This window comes from Carassius gibelio, chromosome A22 (genome assembly GCF_023724105.1).
Source record: "Carassius gibelio isolate Cgi1373 ecotype wild population from Czech Republic chromosome A22, carGib1.2-hapl.c, whole genome shotgun sequence".
Classification (NCBI taxonomy): domain Eukaryota; kingdom Metazoa; phylum Chordata; class Actinopteri; order Cypriniformes; family Cyprinidae; genus Carassius; species Carassius gibelio.
This window is the reverse complement of record NC_068392.1, coordinates 15,279,842-15,301,948: the sequence shown is the minus strand read 5'-3', so window position 1 is coordinate 15,301,948 and position 22,107 is coordinate 15,279,842. Positions and strand designations below refer to the sequence as shown.

Below are 22,107 nucleotides of genomic sequence, written 5' to 3'. Positions count from 1 at the left end.
TCAGGACTAGCATGCACACTGACTGCATGTTGTAATGTTTCTATAATTGCTTTTTTTTTGTCATACATTCTTTAAAGGGAAGTCAGACAGGTGCAGTGCCACCACAATCTAACCAGAAAGAAACCAGAAATTTACATGGGCACACATCTGTGTCTGACGCAGCCACCGCCGTGCATCTGTCCACACAGCTTTCACAGCCCTCAGCGGCCGCCAGCCGTTCCTGGACCGTGAAAAAGGGTGTTAGTGGTTAGATCCTGAAACTGATACTGACGGGAAACGCAGGTAGCTTCTGCATCATTGTGTGTGAGAACAGAGCGTCATCGAAACTCTTCAAACCAGCTGCTATGGATCACTGGCCGAAAAACTTTGACACTTAAAAAAAAGGAAGTGTTTTTAACATGACAGGAATCCACAGACTCTGCTTATGGAAGTACAGTAATAATGAATAAGTGAGATATCTCAGAGATTTACAATAAACAGTGCTATAGCAAAAGTTATTAAAGGTCATTATTTTTGCAACAAAAAAATAAATAAAATAATTATATATATATATATATATATATATATATATATATATATATATATATATATATATATATTATACTTTAAAATATATACTTGATCAATGCAGTCAACAATACACTTAAAATCTGATTTTTATTTTATTTATTAAAACTTGATAATCTGTTTTGAAATTGTGGGACACAGCTAAATATTTTTGGTGTTTAAAAATGGAATAATAATTAAAACGGTTTATTTGCTACAGTTAATTGGATATCAATTCATAAGACTTTAAATATGACTTTGAATATTGGATACACAATTTTAATAACAATACATATATTTGATGCATTATGAGTGAAAAATAAAATAATAACAAAACAAAAAAAACATATAAAAACATCATTAATCATTGAGCCATCTGAGATGTTCACTATGGTAAACTACAGTTAAAATATGGTTGTAAGTTATTGTAAAGATTGCATGCATTCAAATAGTTTGCTATTAATACAACTTGGTCTTGGTTCTCAGCATTCAGGATTGAAATACCTCAAACCTTATGGTCAGCACCATTTGTTTCAGAGAAATGAATCTTCAAATAGACTGTGGATGTGTTTTAAGTGTGTGTGTGTATGTGTGTGTGTGTGTGTGTGTGTGTCAGTCCCATGAGTCATCAGCATAGTACTTCCAGAAAAAATTATTTGAATGCTGAGAAACAGTGAAATACACCAATAAAATATGTAAAAATGTGTGTGTATTTATGTATACGACTATTAGATCTCAAACATCCGGCTTCATTGTTCCAGAGGTGCTGTTGCTCATATAGCTTGTGTGACTCAGGTTTGGTATTTACATTTACGTAGCTGACTCAGTCTAATCATTTAGCATGCTTTTAATAAAATGGTGGATTTTAGCACTTCACCAGCAGTCCTCCCACTCAGCTGTTCAGCCGGCGTTTTCAGACAGTCACACCTGCCACAGTGCTGGACTGCCATATTAATAAAGCAATGGAGTAATTAGCACCAAAACAATGATACACAGTTATATAATGATACACAAACTAAACTAATATGTCAGTGTCACTGTTTACTCACCCTCATGTTGTTCTAAACCTCTCGGAAAGTTATTTAGCTGAATGTCCTGCTCTCTTCATACAATGTGATTGAGGACTGGACCGTTGAGTTCCGGTAAAAACAAAATATATTTTTGTGGTGCACTGAATATTTTACCCTTAAAAAAAAAAAAAAACATAATTTACTTACCTAATGTTGTTTGGAACCTACACTGAAAAACACAAACACAAAGAAAAAAAAACAGCACAAAAAAACAACACACAAAAAAACAAAACAACACAACACAAAAAAACTAAACAAAAAACAAAACAACACAACACAAAAAACAACAACACAAAAAACAAGACAAAAAACAACACAACACAAAAAAAAAAAAAACACAAAAAACAACACAACACAAAAAAAACAAAACAAAAAACAAAACAACACAAAAAAACAAAACAAAAAAACAACACAACACAAAAAACAACAACACAAAAAACAGCACAACACAAAAAAACAAAACAAAAAACAAAACAACACCAAAAAAACAACACAACACAAAAAAACAAAACAAAAAACAACAACACAAAAAACAAAACTAAAAACAACACAACACAAAAAAACTAAACAAAAAACAAAACAACACAAAAAACAAAACAAAAAAACAACACAACACAAAAAACAACAACACAAAAAACAGCACAACACAAAAAAACTAAACAAAAAACAAAACAACACCAAAAAAACAACACAACACAAAAAAACAAAACAAAAAACAAAACAACACAAAAAACAAAACTAAAAACAACACAACACAAAAAAACTAAACAAAAAACAAAACAACACCAAAAAAACAACACAACACAAAAAAACAAAACAAAAAACAACAACACAAAAAACTAAACTAAAAACAACACAACACAAAAAAACTAATCAAAAAACAAAACAACACAAAAAACAAAACAAAAAAACAACACAACACAAAAAAAAACAAAACAAAAAACAACACAACACAAAAAAAACTAAACAAAAAACAACACAACACAAAAAAAAAACTAAACAAAATACAACACAACACAACACACACACACACAAAAAAAAATTGATTCACTTTGAAATAGTTCTCTATGGAAGCTTGTTTCCACCATGCAATGACAAAATAAATGTGTGTGTATATATATATATATATATTTTATATTAAACTGGATCGACCACTGTACATTTATTGAGTATTCTGCTCTACTGGTTTGGTTTTACCGCACACTGTGTAATTAATGTTTTCTCTGTGACACACTTTCATGAGTTTACAGTTTGTCAGAGGCACCAAACTCGTCTTGAAGGATGTTATCTTCACCCAGAAACACATTCAGACACATAAACACATGTGTGCACCCACGCGCTTATCACCCGGTGAGTCATGTAGCGTCTGCAGACAGAGACACACATCACAATGGGTTTCTCTTCCTTTAACTGGCTCGTGAGAAGTAGGTAATGATCGATACGTGTTGTGTTTTGGTAAAGCTGCATTGTGTGTGTGTGTGTGTGTGTGTGTGTGTGTGGCACTATAGGTTATGATATCTTTAGATTCTGCCTCAGAGGAGAGGAGAAAATCTCCAGCTAAGAGACATGTCACCTGTCTGTTGCCATTGCATTTCTCCTCAACATCCCCTCATTCCTTCGATTCTTCATCCCTCCCTCCCTCAAAAGGGATCTGAGATCAAGAATATAGAAAAATGAGTCATTCTCTTCATACAGTTCTCCAGTGAATATAGGGATGTGGGATGCCAACTGCAAATATGAAGCATGCAATCCATTTCAGGATTGCTAATAATACACAGAAACCTGCATACAGGAATATTCATGGTTCAAAACAAGTTAATAAGTGCTTTCACTGGCATCTGTGTCATCCTTTTCCTCAGCACATCAAAATAAATAAAACTCATGGTTACAGTAATGCACCCACAGTACAATGAAAGTCTATGCTAATAATAATCTTCTTTAGTTTACAAGTCAATGCACAAAAAGAACCAACATATACACACTGTAAACGATTTCTGTTGTTTTCACAGTATTATTGCTGTATTATCAGAGAAAGCTTACTGTAGAAACAGTTTACAGTAAGTTGCTGTCAATTTTATAACTTTTGCAGTATTATTGCTGTATTTCCAGCTTTGTCTTACTGTAGAAACTATTTACAGGACAGTTGCTGTCAATTTATGCTATTCTTTGAAAAAAACAATAGAGTGGGAAAATAATTACAGTAATCCTTATAGTACTGTTAAATTGATGACAGTAATAATCCAACTTACAAGGAATTTTATTTATTAATTATATATTTATTTATAAGGAATTTTATAATACATCGTTTCATATGGTAACCCATATATTAAGGCATTTGGCATATAGTTAAAAAAAAGTTGAATGATTTATGTGGGTGTTTTTTAATTGCGTATCTTTATGGTTGCCAGATTTTGACACAAAACCCACCTAATCTCATAGGTTATAGCCAACAATTTTGTGGGTGGGAGGTAGTTTTAGAGATGTAGATGTCAAAAATATAGGCTAGGTAAATAGATAAAATCAATTCCCATGATATATTTTTAATATTATTATTTTGCTTTCTATTAAACACACTAATTACATAAAGAGCGGTATCGTACGCGATATACCTGGCAACCAATCATCTAAACCGTCAGCCTGCACTCATTTTCCAATTCATTTTCTGAGCCTTTGAGGATGAACAAGACCAACGAGAACCAGTCAGGTGAGATATACAATTTTATTCAATATCTTAAAGATGTGTATTTCAAAAAGTTTCACCCCAAAGGGAAGATATTCGTTTTAACGTTACCACAAAATAATCGGTGGTGAGTTTGATAGTAGTCTGTAACACAAACATTCTAACGTTAACCAAATATTAATTATCACAAGGTTTGCTGTTAATGTTAGTTAATAATTTCAAGTTTAGAACAAAGTAATCGAAATGTTCTTCTTTCTGAACATTTGTGTGTAACTTACACCGTGTGCGTGTGTCCTGTCGCGATCGAGGCCTTACGCGCCTAAACCTAAAGCTATGTTCGAAATCGACCTATTACACTAATGTTATGCACGACTTGAAGGGACACTCACAGTGTTTTCTATGGAGTGAGTTTTGGTTCTTTATTACATGCAAGAAAATAAAAGATCTGAGAGAAAAAAAAAAGTTTGAGAGAAAAAGTTATCACACTGATAGCAAAAAAACATTTCATGAGAGAAAAAAGAATATTTGAGAGAAAAAGTTTTCATGCCAATAGCAAAAAATAATAATATTTGAGACTAAAAAAAGTTTTGAGAGAAAGTATTTTCTCATAGAACATAAAAAAATATACATTTGAAATTTTTAAAATTATTTCTGAGAAAAAAAATCTCTCTCAAACTACTTTGAAAAAAACTCTCAAATATATATGTTTTGCTATCAGTGTGAAAATATTTTCTCTAAAAAAAAAAGTGTTTCTCTCGAAACGCTTTTCTTTGCTCTTGATGCAATTTCTTGCTCTCGTGTCAGGATTTTGCTTTCACTGTGAGAATTGTGTCATGGGCGGGGCCACGTTCCTATTGGCCAGTCGGGTGAGCATCGTCTTGTCTTGGGAGTCGAACTGAATCATTACACCACTGTTCGGTTCACCTGCATAGATGCCGCCTCTGCCTTATGGATAGTTAAGTTGAGCAGTGAGCACGGACACTCCAATGTTTGGGTAAGATGATGACACACAGCTGGCTGAGCAAGTTCAGTATCACTGAAGATTAAACATTAAAAAATAGCACTCATATTCATGAATGAACGTGTATTATATTATTTGCTTGCTAATCGCTAGTAAAGCTAACCAGCCATCATGCTAGGTAAACTTGCAAACTCACCTGGTTTATACTATGTTTAAATCAAATGCCAAATTAATGTTTTGATTTAGATAGTTTCACGCCTTATTTAGTGAGTAGTGAGCTAGTTTCTACCTTTGCACTTGCTAGCCTCAAAGCACCTGAAGAGTAACTGCTTGTTCTTACAACCTCCCGCACAACTTTCAACTAACGTTAGTATGCATGGAAGGTGGCAACCCTACAACTAGCTAACGTTAGACAGTGATTGACATACCGTTTGAAAGATTTAAAAGAAAAAATAATTACCATGACAGTACAGGCACAAACATATTTGTGGGTTGCTAATGTAAGAGTTAGTCCTAGACCTGCAATTTACCTTGTCAGCTCTAGACCTCAGCTAGATGGTAAAAAATATTTAGAATAAGCCCAGTGTAGCTGAGTTTGCGAGCTATACATGCAGTGTAGCTAAACATGTGCAACAACCATACAAAGACTATTTTAAACAAAACTAGGTGGGACACTTTCAAACGGTATATCAATCACTGCTCACTACTCACTAAATAAGGCGTGAAACTATCTAAATCAAAACATTAATTTGGCATTTGATTTAAACATAGTATAAACCAGGTGAGTTTGCAAGTTTACCTAGCATGATGGCTGGTTAGCTTTACTAGCAATTAGCAAGCACATAATATAATATTCATTCATGAAAATTAGTGCTATTTTTTAATGTTTAATCTTCAGTGATACTGAACTTGCTCAGCCAGCTGTGTGTCATCATCTTACCCAAACATTGGAGTGTCATATGTCCGTGCTCAACTTAACTATCCATAAGGCAGAGGCGGCCTCTATGCAGGTGAACCGAACAATGGTGTTATGAATCAGTTCGACTCCCAAGACAAGACGATGCTCACCCGACTGGCCAATAGGAACGTGGCCCCGCCCATGACACAATTCTCACAGTGAAAGCAAAATCCTGACACGAGAGCAAGAAATTGCATCAAGAGCAAAGAAAAGCGTTTCGAGAGAAACACTTTTTTTTTTTTGAGAAAATATTTTCACACTGATAGCAAAAAATATATATTTGAGAGTTTTTTTCAAAGTATTTTGAGAGAGATTTTTTTTCTCAGAAATAATTTTTAAAATTTCAAATGTATATTTTTTATGTTCTATGAGAAAATACTTTCTCTCAAAACTTTTTTTAGTCTCAAATATTATTATTTTTTGCTATTGGCATGAAAACTTTTTCTCTCAAATATTCTTTTTTCTCTCATGAAATGTTTTTTTGCTATCAGTGTGATAACTTTTTCTCTCAAACTTTTTTTTTTCTCTCAGATCTTTTATTTTCTCGCATGTAATAAAGACACATTTCTAACTCCATAGTTTTCAGTCATATTATACATTTATTGCGTGAGTACAACCGATGTATTCATTTAAAGTGAATACACAGGCAGTGAAAGTCGGGCCGGTTTAATTCCCTCGTCTCGGTATAGTCCTTCTTCAGACCAGCCGTTCCCATGATTTTGCTCACTCGTTTTCATTAACTTCTTCAAGTGCATTAATATCTGAATACAGCCACTGCCAACGCACTGCGGATAATTAAGTTGTATATTTGATATTGTGTGATATTCACGATAATGGCTATTATAATCCCCGTATTCTTGTCACTTTGGTTGCTTCTCATTTCTTATTTGTGACAAATCAGGTTCTCCCTCGAAATCGGGTCTCTGTTAGGACACCAAGAGATCTCAAATTCATTGTAATAGGTACATAAATGAATAATAATAATTTAATAGATTAGCCATTTTTTTTACAAGTAATAAATGAAATGCACAGGTTGAATAATTAATACTAGCATTCAATTATTTGATTTACTTAAATTATATGTTAAGTTTTTTTGTGCTATTTTTAAGTTGCATTTAAGTTGATAGCTTGTCATTTCTGGTCTTTGAAATTTGTTTTCTTTTCAAATTATTTAATTTGATTCTATATATTGGAATTGTTTTGTAACCTTTTTATGTTTTAACTGATCCATGTTTCTCTTTGTCTTACAGGTAAAAATCATTGGTGAAGTCACCAGATGTGGATGGGTAAGTACTGCATCTAAAGTTAAAATTGTTTGGAAATAAGATTAGAAATGCCTTTATCTTGCAAAGTGTGTCAGTACTCTGTAAAGTCTATTCCAGAATTTGTCAGACTTGCTAAGGAACACAGGAATCTTGCAAACTATAGATTCTCTTGTGGATTTTTCCAGTGATTTTTCCAGTTTTTCCAGTATCTCTGTGTAGGTCTATGCAGTGTTGAATATGTTTTTCATTTCTTTCAGCGTGTATGTTGTTCGACATTGCAGCGTGCTGATGAGTTAATAAAGAGGTAAGTCATTTTCAAGTCTGTTTATCACATTGATGTCGGTCAAGCTGTAGTCCAACTTAATTTTTGTGTTTTGTTCTCTATAGGCAGCAAAAACCTGGGATCTGCATTGGCCCTGTCAAGTCTGGAGAGTGTTTTTACCATTTAATGAATTAAATTGTAATAAAAGTTTTTAAATGGACTTCTGAGTGTTGTCATAATTTACATGACATCTAATAATCCGTAATATCTGTGTGAAATTTTTTTTTCAAACAAGCCTTTATATTTCATTCTTTTTTAAGCATGTAACAGGTTGTAGTTAGTTATATGTTGTGTATAGATGAGTATATGTGAATATAAAAACTACCGTAATCAATTATACTGCATAGTAACTTTACAGTATTTTAAAATACAGTGCAAAAACATGAACTGTAATTAATTTTACAGTATAAATATACTGTAAGTTATTATACAGTATGTTGTGAACTACTGTAGTCAGGTTTACAGTAATATTACCGTGGAATAAAATACTGAAGCTTGCTGGCTATTTGTTGCCAGTAAGTTACTGTTGATTTTACGTGAAATTTTTTACAGTGCAGTGAATTGCATGTATATTCTTAACTTGATGTCCTTTCAACAACCCAATCATCACAAGCAAAATGATGATGTTCAACACTTTCCAAATGCAAAGATCAATTAGTGGTAATGTGTTGATGATGTATTGAACTTGACGCAATAACTAAACCATGAAAACCATACAGTGTACGATCGGCCTAAGACCTGTGATCATCTTCAGAACACAAAGGAAGATATTTTTGATGAAATTTGAGATCTTTCTGTCCCTCTACTGTCAGCAAAGCAACTTACACATTCAAGGTCCAGAACGATTGGTCATTAAAGTACTCCATGTGACTCCAGTGGTTTAACCTCAGTTTTATAAAGTGATGTGAGTGCTTTGTTTGGGTAAAAAAAACTTTATTTATGAAAATATAATCCAAAACACATGGTACTCTAGTGAACACTCACTTTTGTGCATTGTGTTGAGGTGCGAGTCTTCTATCGCATAAACATAACACAGATGCATTGTGATGCACAATGCAGCTCAGTATTTTCATAAATAAAGTTGTAAATTATGGGTGCATCATTTCATAAAACTGAAGTTAAACCACTGGAGTCGCATGGAGTACTTGTAACGATGTCTTTCTACTGTTCTGGGCTTTGAATGTGTAAGTTGCATCGCTGCTTATGGAGAAACAAAAGCCCTCAGATTTCATCAAAAAGATCTTCATTGTTGTTCGAAAGACGAACGAAGGTTGACATGAGGGTGAGAGATTGATGACAATTTCCATTTTTGGGTGAACCAAGCCTTTAATTCATCAAATGGTTCAATCTTCCAACTGGAGAAAAATAAATAAAAAAAAAACACTGAAAGAAGCTGTTTTGGTGCAAACTGGCTAAGTATGTACTAAAATATATAATAATATCAGATATTGCTCACTGCATGTTATTACAGGACAGAAGAAAAGCTGCTCTAGAACTTAGCTTGCTAGCTGAGAAGTGACGTTAGCTTCCTAGCTAAAGTTAGCTAGCCTACTTGTTTCTATGGATTAAATGACATTTTTAAAGGGGCTTTATGGAAGAATTTTCAAGTATTAATCGATTTTATTGCCAGTGTGTGAACAGCATGTATTGAAACTTAAAAAAAAAAGAGATGAAGCATGTAGACTCATTTCTATGTAATGTCCTTCTGTCATATCTGTTGACAAGATGTCGATGAATCACACATTGGCCATAGCTCACTTTATTATGTAGTGTGTGCAAGAGCATGAGCAATAAGTTGCTGGCCACGGCTCACGTAACAGCCACCGGTGTCTCTAATAACAAGGGTTTCTGAATTCATAGAGCCCTTTAACTGCTAAATATCAGCATTTTTCAGGAGTTAATCTTGTTGACAGTGAAATAGCTTGAGCCATCCTCCTGAGAAGGACACAGTTTCACAGGACTGCTTCATTTTTGACACGCAGACGAAGAAACAATAAAAGAGTGATAAAGAAACTTGCTTGGTATTCAAGTAAATGCAATCAGTTGTGTCTTAAGTAAACATAAGAAATGAGAAGAAATAAGGATCAATATATTGGATATATTGTCTAGTGTTAGAGTTAAGGAATATGTTTATAAGTTTTTAAAGGAGGGGAAAGCACTTCTCTTTCTCTTATGTGTCTATCTTACTCCAATATTACAATGGCACTGTCTCTTGCACTTCAAATTTTTGTATTATCAATTTACAAATTACTTGTGTTTTAATTAAATACATTCAATGAGCAAGTATTTGTAATTTGAAACAAAATACTTTTAGATGTACAGTATTTGTCCCCATCTCTGCATAGAAAATTGTTATTTTTGACATGTGAAGACATATTTCAAAGGACTAGTTTTCTGAGCAGATGAACCTTTTGATATTCGTTACATAACAACAGTATTGGGTGAGTTTTTAGACAATTTAGCTAGCTAACTACACTATGAAATTAGCTGAAAGTTAGCCTTGAGCAAAATTAGCTGGTTACACTACAAACCTCATTGCCATTTTCATGGTAGTAACTTATTTTTTGGGTGGATAAATGTTTGGTTATTTATTACATAACAGAAGCTATTCAGAAAATGTAGCTACAAACTACGTTATTAAATGACCTATGCTAAACGGAAATAGCTAAAGTAGCGGCTTATCTAAAGCTACATCGTCCTAGTGGTGGAATCACTTTTCTAGGCGGGTGAAACTGTTTATTCATTATCAACAGGCAAGATATTCAGAAAATTTAGCTATCTAAGCTACAATCTATGCTTTTAAAATTGCTAAGCTATACTTTAGCAAAAGTAGCTGGTAATACTACAAGCTACGTCATCCTTTTGAAGGGATCTCTTTTCTGGGAGGATGAATGTTTGGTTATTTATTACATCATCGCAGTTTCTGGCAAACTATTTGGAAAATTTAGATAGCTAAAAAATAGCTAAATTAAGCTGTAAACTACAGTTTAGTCAAACTAGCTGTTAAAACGACAAGCTACATCATCCTTTTAAATGGTTAGTTCACCCAAAAATGAAAATTCGTAAATGTTCGACTCACCCTCGGAGCATCCTAGGTGTATATGACTTTCTTCTTTCAGACGAATCCGAATGGAGTTATATTAATAATTGTCCTTGCGCTTTATGGGTGAATGAGCCTTTGTATAGGGCAAGCTATTCTGAAAATTTAGCTGGATAAGCTACAAACTGTATCATAAAAATTGACACAAATTGACACAGATACACACAAGAGCATTTGAAAGCAGCATCTATCAGCCGATATTTCAAAAGTTTGTATGTCAAAAGTCATCCAAGTGCATGATGTTAACAAACGAAAGTGACCAGATTAAATGGTTTTCTGTCAATAAAGCTCAACCTGCACTGAACCTGAAATTTTTTTTCAGGAAGCATCATTCCCTGTGAAAACTTTCATGTTGTAATCAGTGTAAATGGCTGGCATCATAAGGGTCTTCCAGGGTGGAGAAAGGAGGAGGGCCGTTCAGCCCTGGCCTGCAGCTGTAGTCCCGCTACATGGGGTGAGTTCTGTCTATAATTTTGCCTTTCTTCTTTCTCTTCCCCCCTCCCTTATCCAAGTGAGTCTGTGTGGGAGTCAGAAAGCCAAATGCACACAGCTAGAATTAAAGGCAGTAACTGGCAAAGAAAGACTAGAAGGAAATCAAAGCCTGGATCTCTTGCTTCATCTGTGCCAGAATCACTAAAATCATCCCGCTCTGCACGTTATATTGCACCCTCAGTTTGTAAAGTGAAGGGTTATTGAGGAAATAAAGGATTAATCAGACACTTGATTAATTAAATGCAATGATGCATGGATTTTGCAACATTAGGAACACTTTTCATGTCAAGCGAATGTAAAAATGACAATCCAAGTGTCTGATTTTGTCTGAAATGAGAATGACTGTCATTAAATTTAAACCAAACAATAAGTTATTAGCAGGTAGAACAATAAGAGAGGTTGATTACATCTAGGGATTTGCTCTGGGAAACCCCTGGAAGCCTTGAAACTTTCCTGCTGAATGTCAACACGTCTGAAATAGAAGATTATCTCACGCACATACATTTAACAGAAGGTTTGAGAATGTGCTTCCGTAAACAAAACAAATGCTTGAATGGCACATTTGAGTGAGGGAACATGACGGAAACACCAACGAGGAGCATTTACAACATCTTGTTTAAAACTCGTAACACTTTTTGGCATTGAATAAAATATAATTGTATTATTTCCTTCTACTGACTTCGTTCAAAGTCAGCTGATCTTCACACAAACAGGAAACACAGCCGAATCCAATAGAGTAGGTCATTAGCATGTTGCTAACCAAACAATGCAATCGATTTTAACAATAAAAGACTACAGTAAAAATGCCACAGTAAAAACCTGTTGACTGGTTATATATGTAATGTGTAACATTATATGTAACATTATATGTAATGAATAAATGTAATTACATTTAATGTGATTTTACAGTAAAATACTGTTAAAACGTTTTTTTTTTTTTTGAAGTGAAAAAGAAAAAGTCAAACGTCAATTGACAGTCCCAGAATTCACTGCATGACACTTTATATTTGATGTCTTGTGTTGAAAAAATATGTTTCTTCTTAGTTTTTTTTTTTATTATTATTAGTTGCGTACACTAGGGTTTAATCGTACATATAATGTTGTTAAATTAATGTTTATTGCATTATTTCAGTATCGCGTGTGCCACCGTGATGGGGTTTAGTGTTTGTCTGAATTAGACTGTGCACCTTCTATATACTGTATAAGTGTTTTCCTCCTCAGCTCGTAGAAAAGCAGTTTGTGTTGAGTTTTGGTTTAACATGTGACTTTATCATCACCACCAGTTTTTGGTAGTTATTATTGCATTACAATGGTTGCAAACAGATATTAGTACTTCAATATATTGGTTTATGAACATTACATCAGTAAATTAAATAAGGCATTTTATTGTGAATTTAAGTCAAGTCTGTAAAACCTAAAATGTTGCTACCATATTTTTTACGGTGAAGCTCTGGCAACCACAGCTGGCGGTATTTTACCGTAAATGTCACATTTTTTCTTTTTTGTTTTACAGTGCAGGTTCCTAAAGCTTCTTCAGATCCCAAAAGCAAACAACAAACGCTGCTAATATGTGCTGTAGTACTGCCTAAAAATCATGAACCCGTGATCCCGAAATCATTGGTTAGACAGTGAGTATTGCTGTCTGGGATCCTGTAAATTCCAAGTGTTCTGAAGCCATATAAAAACCTGCGTTTGATGACCAGATCAAAGTTTACATTTCTCATGTTTCATTCTTAAAACTGTAAAAATAAACAACTGGAGCTCTTATTCTGGATTATATGATCCAGATCTAAGATAAAGAAATGTTTGTGAAAAATACTTTGAAGAAGTATATATTTGTGCCACTGTTGTTTATTGTTGTTGCTTATTTCTAAATCAGTTCAGTTCATCGGTCACTTTCCACCCTCGCTCACTCAGACACTGGAAGAGTGCTAAATCCCTGCATCAGGATGTTACCTAAAAATGCTGTCTAGCTAGGTTTTAATGCATTAACAATCAAAAAAATATCAAGTAACTGTCCACCTGAATCCATGTCGGAAAACACAGCTTTCCAAATCTGGGTGTAAACTGAAAATGTTCCATACATGTGACAGAAAATAGACACACGCCGAGGCAAGGACCCCGGTGTGGTTTAGTTCAATCAGACAGTGTCTACAAGCACCTGGAGTCTGTGCTATTTTTACTGCTCCAGACTAGAGTTGCTTTGTTCTTCTGAATAGAGAAGGCGAGGTACATTTATATCTCTCTCGCTTTCTGTGCGCTGTAGCATTGTGACATTAGAATGATCAGTAATACAGTCAGAGGGGTGTGTAGTGGCCTGTGTGTGCTTTCAGGAATGAGGTACTTCAGAAAAAGCAAGTGAACATGAATGTTTGGCAATTAACAATGTCCTGTAAGTTCAATGGAACAGTTCATCTTCGAATGAAACATTTTGTGAAAATGTACTCATCCTCAAGATATAGATGAGTTTTTTCTTCATCAGATTTAGAGAGATGTAGCATTACATCACTTGTTCATCAGTGGATCCTCTACAGTGAATAGGTGCCGTCAGAATGAGAGTCCAAACAGCTGATAAAAACATCACAATAATCTACAACTTATCAACATCAATCCAGTCCATCAGTTAATGTCTTGTTAAGACAAAATCTGCATGTTTGTAATAAATAAAAGCATCAAGATATTTTTAACTTCAAATCATCATTTCAGGCTAAAATATGAGTCCTATATCCATAATGTTGTTTGCTCCAATATTATGAAAAAAAAAATGTCTGAATCAGGGGAGAAATATGCACAGATCATGCATCGTTTACAAGCCAAAACAGCTCTGAATAAATATGTGGGTGGATTTTGATATGGGAGACAACTGGAAATTGACTTTTTTTTTTTACTGGAGGAAGATTTGTAAAAGATTCTGACGGCACCCATTCACTGCAGAGGATCCATTGCTAAAAAAATGATGTAATTTCTACAAATCTGTAGATTTTCTGCAAATATTTAGTTTGGGGTGAACTTTTCCTTTAAAAGCTGTGGTTTGACCTGATGCAATTAGCAAGATTCCAAACACATGAGGCGTTAAGTTTGGATAGTGCACTTTCATGCCTATTTAAAAAAAAAAAAAGTGGGGGGTGACAGTAAAGTGTTTAAAGAAAGCAGACGTTTTTATTCAAAGTGCATTACGTTGTGTTCCCGGAACACTTGTTCATTCCTGGAACGCTTGTTCTGAAAGTATTTTAAAGCCTCTGCTTTTTCATCTCCTACTATTCTTGAGGGTCTGTTATTGATCAGCTGAGCTGGTTTACTGCGTGTGTCATAATGTGACCCAATATATTACCGGCACACAGCTGTGAATCTAGGAATCCTGTCATTTACCACTGTCATCGGCATCATTGACATCATCATCATCATCAGTGAGGGGGCGGGGCTTACCAGGTGCCCAGAAGTACACAGATATTAGATTAGTGTTAAGGCTCTTTATGTGAAAGAGCCTGTGTTGTAAGAGCATGTGTGTGTGTGTGTTTGCTGGCAAATCATGTGCAGTATATATTAAGAAATGCATCGGTCAGCAAGGAATTTCTGTCAGGAATCCAGGAAGCACCTGCATCTGTGACTAGAGCAAAAACTCATGTGTGTCCATTGTGATTTTTTGCCTATAACGTACATACATCAGGAAGACATTTTACACACACATACACACACACACATGCAGAGGCTGTGGATGGAATAGAGAAGAAAGAGCATGACTCACACAAAGAGAAGCAAATCAGGGGTTTCTAAAATGAGACAAACCCGTCATATGTTTTTCTATAAATCCTATAAAAATGATTCTATAAACCCCAGACTTCCTAAATCTATCATTTTTCCATGCCTTCACTATCCTGTCACAGGGAGGACACACATACAGACATTCGGTTGATCCTCCTCACTCGGGCACTTACTTGTGTAGGCTGTAGGCTACATGCACATCCTAACATACAATTACACCCAAATCTTCACCTCCCGTTCATTTAGCCAATGCTAGGTTGGAGTGTGAGGGCGAGCGGGCCGTGTGTGTCACCCCACCACACTGTGATGTCATCAGCCCAGAGATAACACAGGGCCATATGGGTGCCGGCCTGCCACAGTAATCCTCCATCAGCCTGCTCTTCCTGTCACACACACACTCATTCTCTCCTCACCGTGGGATGCATTCTGGGAAACGTTGGGCCCTTACCAGTCAAAACCATTGCTCATATAAACTAATAAGACAATATTTTGATTATATTCCACAGTGTAGGCGATATGATTGAAAACAAATACCTGTTGTTGTGTATTTCCTAGACTGGTGATGGAAGTGACCTATATAATCGCATTAGAGATCCTGGGATTATGAAGAACGGATATAGGACAGGTGGATACAGTGAAGACTTAGTTCATTCATATATTTTGATGTCTAAATTCACTATTTTTTTTCGGAATAGCTACAAGTACTATCCATCGAATAACCCCACATACCTCTTAATATTTTTATTGTTATTTCAAGGAAACGGGATCTGAATTACAAGAAAATGACACAGTGTGTGCAGAAGCGCAGTGATGAATTGATGAGTTCAGTGTTCAGTATGTGTGAAGGGCGGGCTCGCGCTCATGTCGGCGTGTCCATATATGGTTCGTGACGTCACGCGCCGGAGGTTCCAGTCCAATAAAAGCGATCCGACGGAATCCCCTTCGGAGGAAATGTAGACTCAGGCACAGCACACAGGGTTCAGTACACCCCTGAAACATCCACATCCCCCACTGAAAACACTTCAGCTTGTCACTCCAACATGAAGGTCTCCAGCATAGACTGTCGCCGCCTGAGGAAGATCATACGGAAGGAGTGTGGAAGTTGTCTGATTGTGGACTGTAGACCGTATTTGTCTTTCTCCAGCTCGAGTATCAGAGGCTCCGTCAATGTCAACTTGAATTCAGTGGTGGTCCGGAGGTCCCGCGGCGGACCGGTGCCTCTACAGTTCGTCATACCGGACGAGAGAGCGCTGTTTCGGCTTCGGGAAGGAAGCATCTCGTCGGTCGTGGCTCTGGATGACCGTACAGCCCATTTACAAAAACTGAAAAAAGACAGTATTGCTCAAATTGTCATCAATAGTTTGTCGCACTTGGCGAGCAACGCGAGCATCTGCTTCCTGAAAGGTGAGGAAAGACTGCTGGACCGATCGGGTGTTTGGTTTAATGTTTTCTCAAGAGGAAGTGTTAAAATATATTTGAACCTCGTTTAATTTTATATTTACTTTTGGAATGACGATTTCAGTACCAAAAAAAAAACAATAAATAAATAAATAATATAATATAAATTGTTTATTTTAAATAATTGTATGAGAAAAACAAAATGACATTTTAATGAATAAACTATTTTATCTGAACTTTTTTATATATATATATATATATATATATATATATATATATATATATATATATATATATATATATATATATATATATCAAATAATATAATAATCGTGCTAAAATGTAATATATTTCAAATCTCTCACCTCACACATACATACATTTAACCTTCACTTTAATGCTGTTGAATTAATAACTTAGGGTTTTTTCTGGTTTACAAGAGATACATTCTCTTTGTGCGTCAAAGGACGGATGAGTCGGAGAGGGATGTATGAGAAATAGCACAGTAATATTTATGGCATTATATCATATTTTACTCCTTTCAATGATAACATTGCATTCAATCATACAGGGATTTTTAAACGAATTTATTCAACTTGTTAAAATGACATGTTGAAACTAGGAGATTTTGCTGAAAGCAAGTCAAGCCCTTGATCTCATGAACACTCTTCCTCTGTTGGTGGGATTTTGTTCTTGCCTCTCACACTCAGCTGAGCTCTGAAATGCAACACGTGAAGCTCTTGATAAGGTGAACGACTCAACAATCCTTGACGCCTCATAATAACGGTGCATTTCTCATTCCAGGAGGCTACGAGAACTTCCATTCCCATTACCCCGAGCTTTGCACTGAAACCAAGTCTGTGAATCTGAGTGAAGACAAAAGTGAAAGAGGCGTCAGCAGCCACTGTGACAAACTGGGTGCTCACCCCAAACCAGACTATGATCAGGTAAGAGAGAAGAAAGCGAGTTGTTGTTTCCTCATTTCAACCCACTTCCACCCAAACCACTTCCTGTAACTGCTGAAGTTTCTGCAACAACTCCCCCTCAAATATGAGTCTAAAAACACAGAAGACCCTGTTTAAAGACTCTACTACATAACCCAACCATCCACCCATCTACCCAAAACCAAAAAGACCCCTTACAATCCTTCAAAGACATCCAACGGACATCCAATGTCCTTTTATCTCTGACCTTTTCAATTTTTCTGAAAAGGTCAAACGGTCCCAGTACAGAACCTGTTTGTATTCGGGCAGTGAATCTTGAGATCTCGAGTCTTGAGAGTTTCAGTTTTGATATCTGTTTTTGTTGTTATTTTCCAGGGACGGCCGGTGGAGATCTTGCCTTTCCTATACCTGGGCAGTGCCTATCACGCCTGCAGACAGGACTATCTGAGTGACCTCCGCATTACAGCGCTGCTGAACGTCTCACGCAGGGACTCGCGGCCCGCCAAAGGACAGTATGACTACAAATGGATCCCGGTGGAGGACAGTCACACTGCAGATATCATCTCACACTTCCAGGAGGCCATAGATTTTATTGGTAAATATTGTGTATATATAATAACGTTTTGTAAGAATTATTTTTAAATTAGTTAATTAACTTATATTTTTCATTTTATTTTTTATTTTAATTTTTTTCTTATTTAAATTTCACATGTAATTATATAATTATGTGCTTTATATAATTCGTTTTTAAATTAGTATTATTTTATTTAAAGCTGTTTTTAATTATTTAAATATTTTCATTTATGTTATTATTATTTTTAGTTTACCAGTCTGAGCACTTCAAAGCCTCACGTTCGGATGTGGTTAAAACTGATATGACATTATCACTGGGTTATTATCAGTGGGTTATTAATAAGTATAAGACATTTTAAATGACAACGCCTTAAGTGTTATGTAAACTTAAACTTCACCCGTGTGGCTAAAACCATTCCCAGAACTGAGTACAGCCCTGAGTACAGCCCTATATAGATAGTGGAGCTTATTTCAGGTCGTGTAAAAATAAGACTTCCTCTGCTTTACTAACACATGATTTCCATAATCCAACTGGACTGCACTTTTATGTACGCCTACAAATCCCATGTAACTTGTGTTCTGGGAAATGCAATACCATCTCCTACTGAAAAAAATACGATGAAACATAAAGATAGAGAAAGATAAATGGACATGTTGCTGTGAGTCACAGGTATCACAGGTGGGGCCAGTGTGTCAGTGGATGAGTCGATGATTAGTGGCGTTAGGTGTGTTTGTGTGCTAAGAATGGACTGTCATGTGTTTTGTAGGTTGTTCACGGCTTCTTTATCAGGTGGATATGTTTACACAATGATCTGAGAGTGTTTAAGGCTATTCATGGGTGATCTGTGGGAGCCTATCAAAAACAAAACCAAGTATAGGAGGGAGCCTGTTGTAGGCCATATTTCTACCCTTATAAAATCGAATCAAGTTGTAACTGAAACTGAAAGGTACTTGGGTGAACCAAAAGTGGTTCTTCTATGACAGTTCCTCTAGTGAGGCTTTAACCATGTCATCCTCTCATTCAAGGACTTTGACGTGCACATCCCACATCTCTTTCGAATATACTCAAGTTTCATTTACATTTGCCTGAATATAGTCAGTATTACGTAAGTAAGAGACCGTGAGGTGATATGGTCTCCCGCAGGAAAGCGATAGCAGTGAAAGAATAATCCATCGAAAGCTTCAGCTAATGAGTGTGTGGTAATATTTAGGCACATTAGGGGGTGTGATAGTCATTATGACGCCCACAGCTCGGCACCGCTCCGCTCCAGATGGGCTTCAGGCGTGATTCACACCAGCGGGTTTTGTTTTAAAGAGACCAGCAGCGAGGGATCTCGCATGAACACGCGCTTCACTTCTCGGTGTGTGCGTCGGTCGTTGAGAGATATGAGGCTGGAAACTGCTTAGCTGTATTAAATCAGACAGGAATACGCAATCAGAGCTTTCCATAATGGTGTGAGTGTGTGAATTTATGGATTTGTGCGTCAGAAATTTCTGGGGTGGAAATGAAACTGATATGACATTACGATAAAAAAGGGATCACAGAGGAAATGAATTAGCCAAGCGATAATGGACAGAGGATATCAGAAGAACTGTGAAAGATATCCATGATAGTGTTTCACTCGTTAATATAGAGTGAAACATTTTATGGCATTTGCAGATTGTAATGTTTTGTAAACATATTTTACATACCAAAATTAATGTTCTCAAACTGTAAGTAAACCATTCATACATTGTAAAAATTTTGTAAAAATGTATATGAGAAAATACAATTTCAGTCTTTATATTTCAAAATTTCACATTTCATTTGATGTTACTCTAAGTATACTATATATATATATATATATATATATATATATATATATAAAATTTGCTAGCAATTTCTGGAAATTGTTTCAAAGTTAATCCTTTTTTTTTCAGCATAGATTGATTTCCCAATTTTGTCTCTGGTGTTTTCAAAACATTGCTTCCTTTGAGAGTCAGTCCAGCATGGCAACACTGACTCAACCAATGGTGTAAATTTGGGGCGGGGTTAATTGTTTGACTGGCCAATGGCAGACGAGGGGTGTGTTTGGGGAAACGTGTTTGAAAACAGTCATTATTATTTTGTCTGGTGCTGCTACTTCAACTTTTATTTAATTATTTTTTTCTTTCTTTCTTGTCCGTTAATTTTAAAAGTGCACAGGACACTTCTGTTGTATTTAAATGTGCTTCACAAATAAAGTCTGGCTGAAAGTTTGACTTAAAAGACCGTCTGTATTTCTGGTTACTGATGCTGTTGTCTCATGAGCTTTTGTAATGAATTCATGTTTTTTTTTTCTGTCCACAGAACGTGTGAAAGCAGATGGCGGTAAAGTGCTGGTCCACTGCGAGGCTGGAATCTCTCGTTCTCCCACAATCTGCATGGCGTACATCATGAAAACCCAACGGTTGTGCTTGGAGCAGGCCTTCGAGGTCATCCGACAGCGGCGTGCCATCGTCTCGCCCAATTTTAGCTTCATGGGTCAACTACTGCAGTTCGAGGCGGAGGTGGTTTCTTCCGCGCCTCCGTCAGTCACTCCTGCCGCTCAGGATGCACCCACCTTCTTTAGTGGCGACTTCACACTCGAAACGGAGAGCTTTGAGTCCTCGGTTTTCACCTTCCCTACCTCCTTCCTGACACCAGTGCCCATCCAACCATCGGTTCACCAGTTCAAACTGAGTCCAATAACTGCACTGCCTTAAAATGGCTGTCTGGCTCGTTGCAATCTCAGTGTACTTGAAAAATAAAGGACGGGTGAACGGAACAAAGCAATGGACTACCACAGGGAATTAAATGCTTGTGCTTTCATAAAAAAAAGAAAAATCATGAAAGACAATGTTTGCTTTTTCATTTTGTTTGCCTTAGAGAAAACCACTGCACAATGATTACACTGCAATACCTGCCTTAGCTCGATGATGTTCTGCCCATCAACAGCACCTAGCTGAGCAAATTAAATTATTATTATTGTTTTGTTTTTTTACAATTTCTTTTTTATGAATTGTGGATCTGTTAATAAACATTTTTACAGAAGTGCAAAAATGTGTTCGTGGTTTCGGTTTATTATCAGTTAACAATAATAAACACACACACAAGAATATCCCACCACCTAATGCCTTTGTTATTATATTGACAGACTATAAATGTTTGCCCTCGCAAAATTTTTTTGGGAGTTTAGGCCACAGTACAAAGACACAATAGTGACCTCTGCTGTGAAATTTTACATATATTATTATTTTAGGAGAACATATATAATCCCTTCCTCACAGTCACACTAGTCAAAAGCAAAAGAGACACACTACACTTTGGCTCCTGTTCAGGATTCACACTAGCACAGTGACGCTACAAAACAGAGTTACCAGAATAATTACCCTCGCACAATTGTAGGTAATCAATAGTTGCGTGAAAAAAAAATTAAAAATACGGCCCAACATCAAAACAAAACATAATAAATTCCACACACTAGCTATCCACGCTTGCAAATTTACCAAACTGAATCACTCACAACGTTTCATTCTTCATCAAGCACGATGAATTCCCTAGTTAAATTAAATGAGGATCAGGTCTATGTGATAATTATAAAATAATGATCACCATTTTATAATTTATGGACATTATCGTTAATCTGCAGTGTTGGGTGTAATGCATCACCAATGACTTTTCCTTGAAAAAGTAAAGTAAGGGGTTACTCTTAGTTTTTATGTCATGTAGGCTACTTACTGTATAGACTGTATAGCGCAATGCTATATGAAACAATAGTGAATTTAACACCAAAATCCTACATCTAACTATAAAATTAACATTTTTAATGTAACCTTGTCCCCATATTTCTGTCAGTTCAAGAATAATTTATGCTATTTTATACTCTTTATTTTGAAAGAATTAAAATAACAACTTATATCTATCCTTTTATTGTTCACGGATTGAGGTTAATAAAATAAGTTAGCCTATCAAATAATAATAATAATAATTTTAAGAGTAACTTAATAACAAATGTATTATTATTATTATTACTTC

General features: G+C 35.7%; 1 protein-coding gene and 1 long non-coding RNA gene across 2 annotated transcripts; both read left to right on the top strand.

The window, feature by feature from the left end:
- The first annotated feature begins 3,600 nt into the window (after positions 1–3,600).
- On the top strand, positions 3,601–7,962 carry LOC127943267 (uncharacterized). Its single transcript, XR_008149613.1, has 4 exons — positions 3,601–4,320; positions 7,466–7,501; positions 7,738–7,784; positions 7,868–7,962. It is a non-coding gene; the product is annotated as an uncharacterized LOC127943267 (long non-coding RNA).
- Positions 7,963–16,084: 8,122 nt separating this feature from the next.
- On the top strand, positions 16,085–21,132 carry LOC127943404 (dual specificity protein phosphatase 5-like). The gene is made up of 4 exons (XM_052539872.1): positions 16,085–16,560; positions 17,359–17,501; positions 17,874–18,093; positions 20,401–21,132. The coding sequence occupies exons 1-4, from the start codon at positions 16,197–16,199 to the stop codon at positions 20,793–20,795; spliced, it is 1,122 nt and encodes a 373-aa protein (XP_052395832.1). The 5' UTR covers positions 16,085–16,196; the 3' UTR covers positions 20,796–21,132.
- Positions 21,133–22,107: the final 975 nt, after the last annotated feature.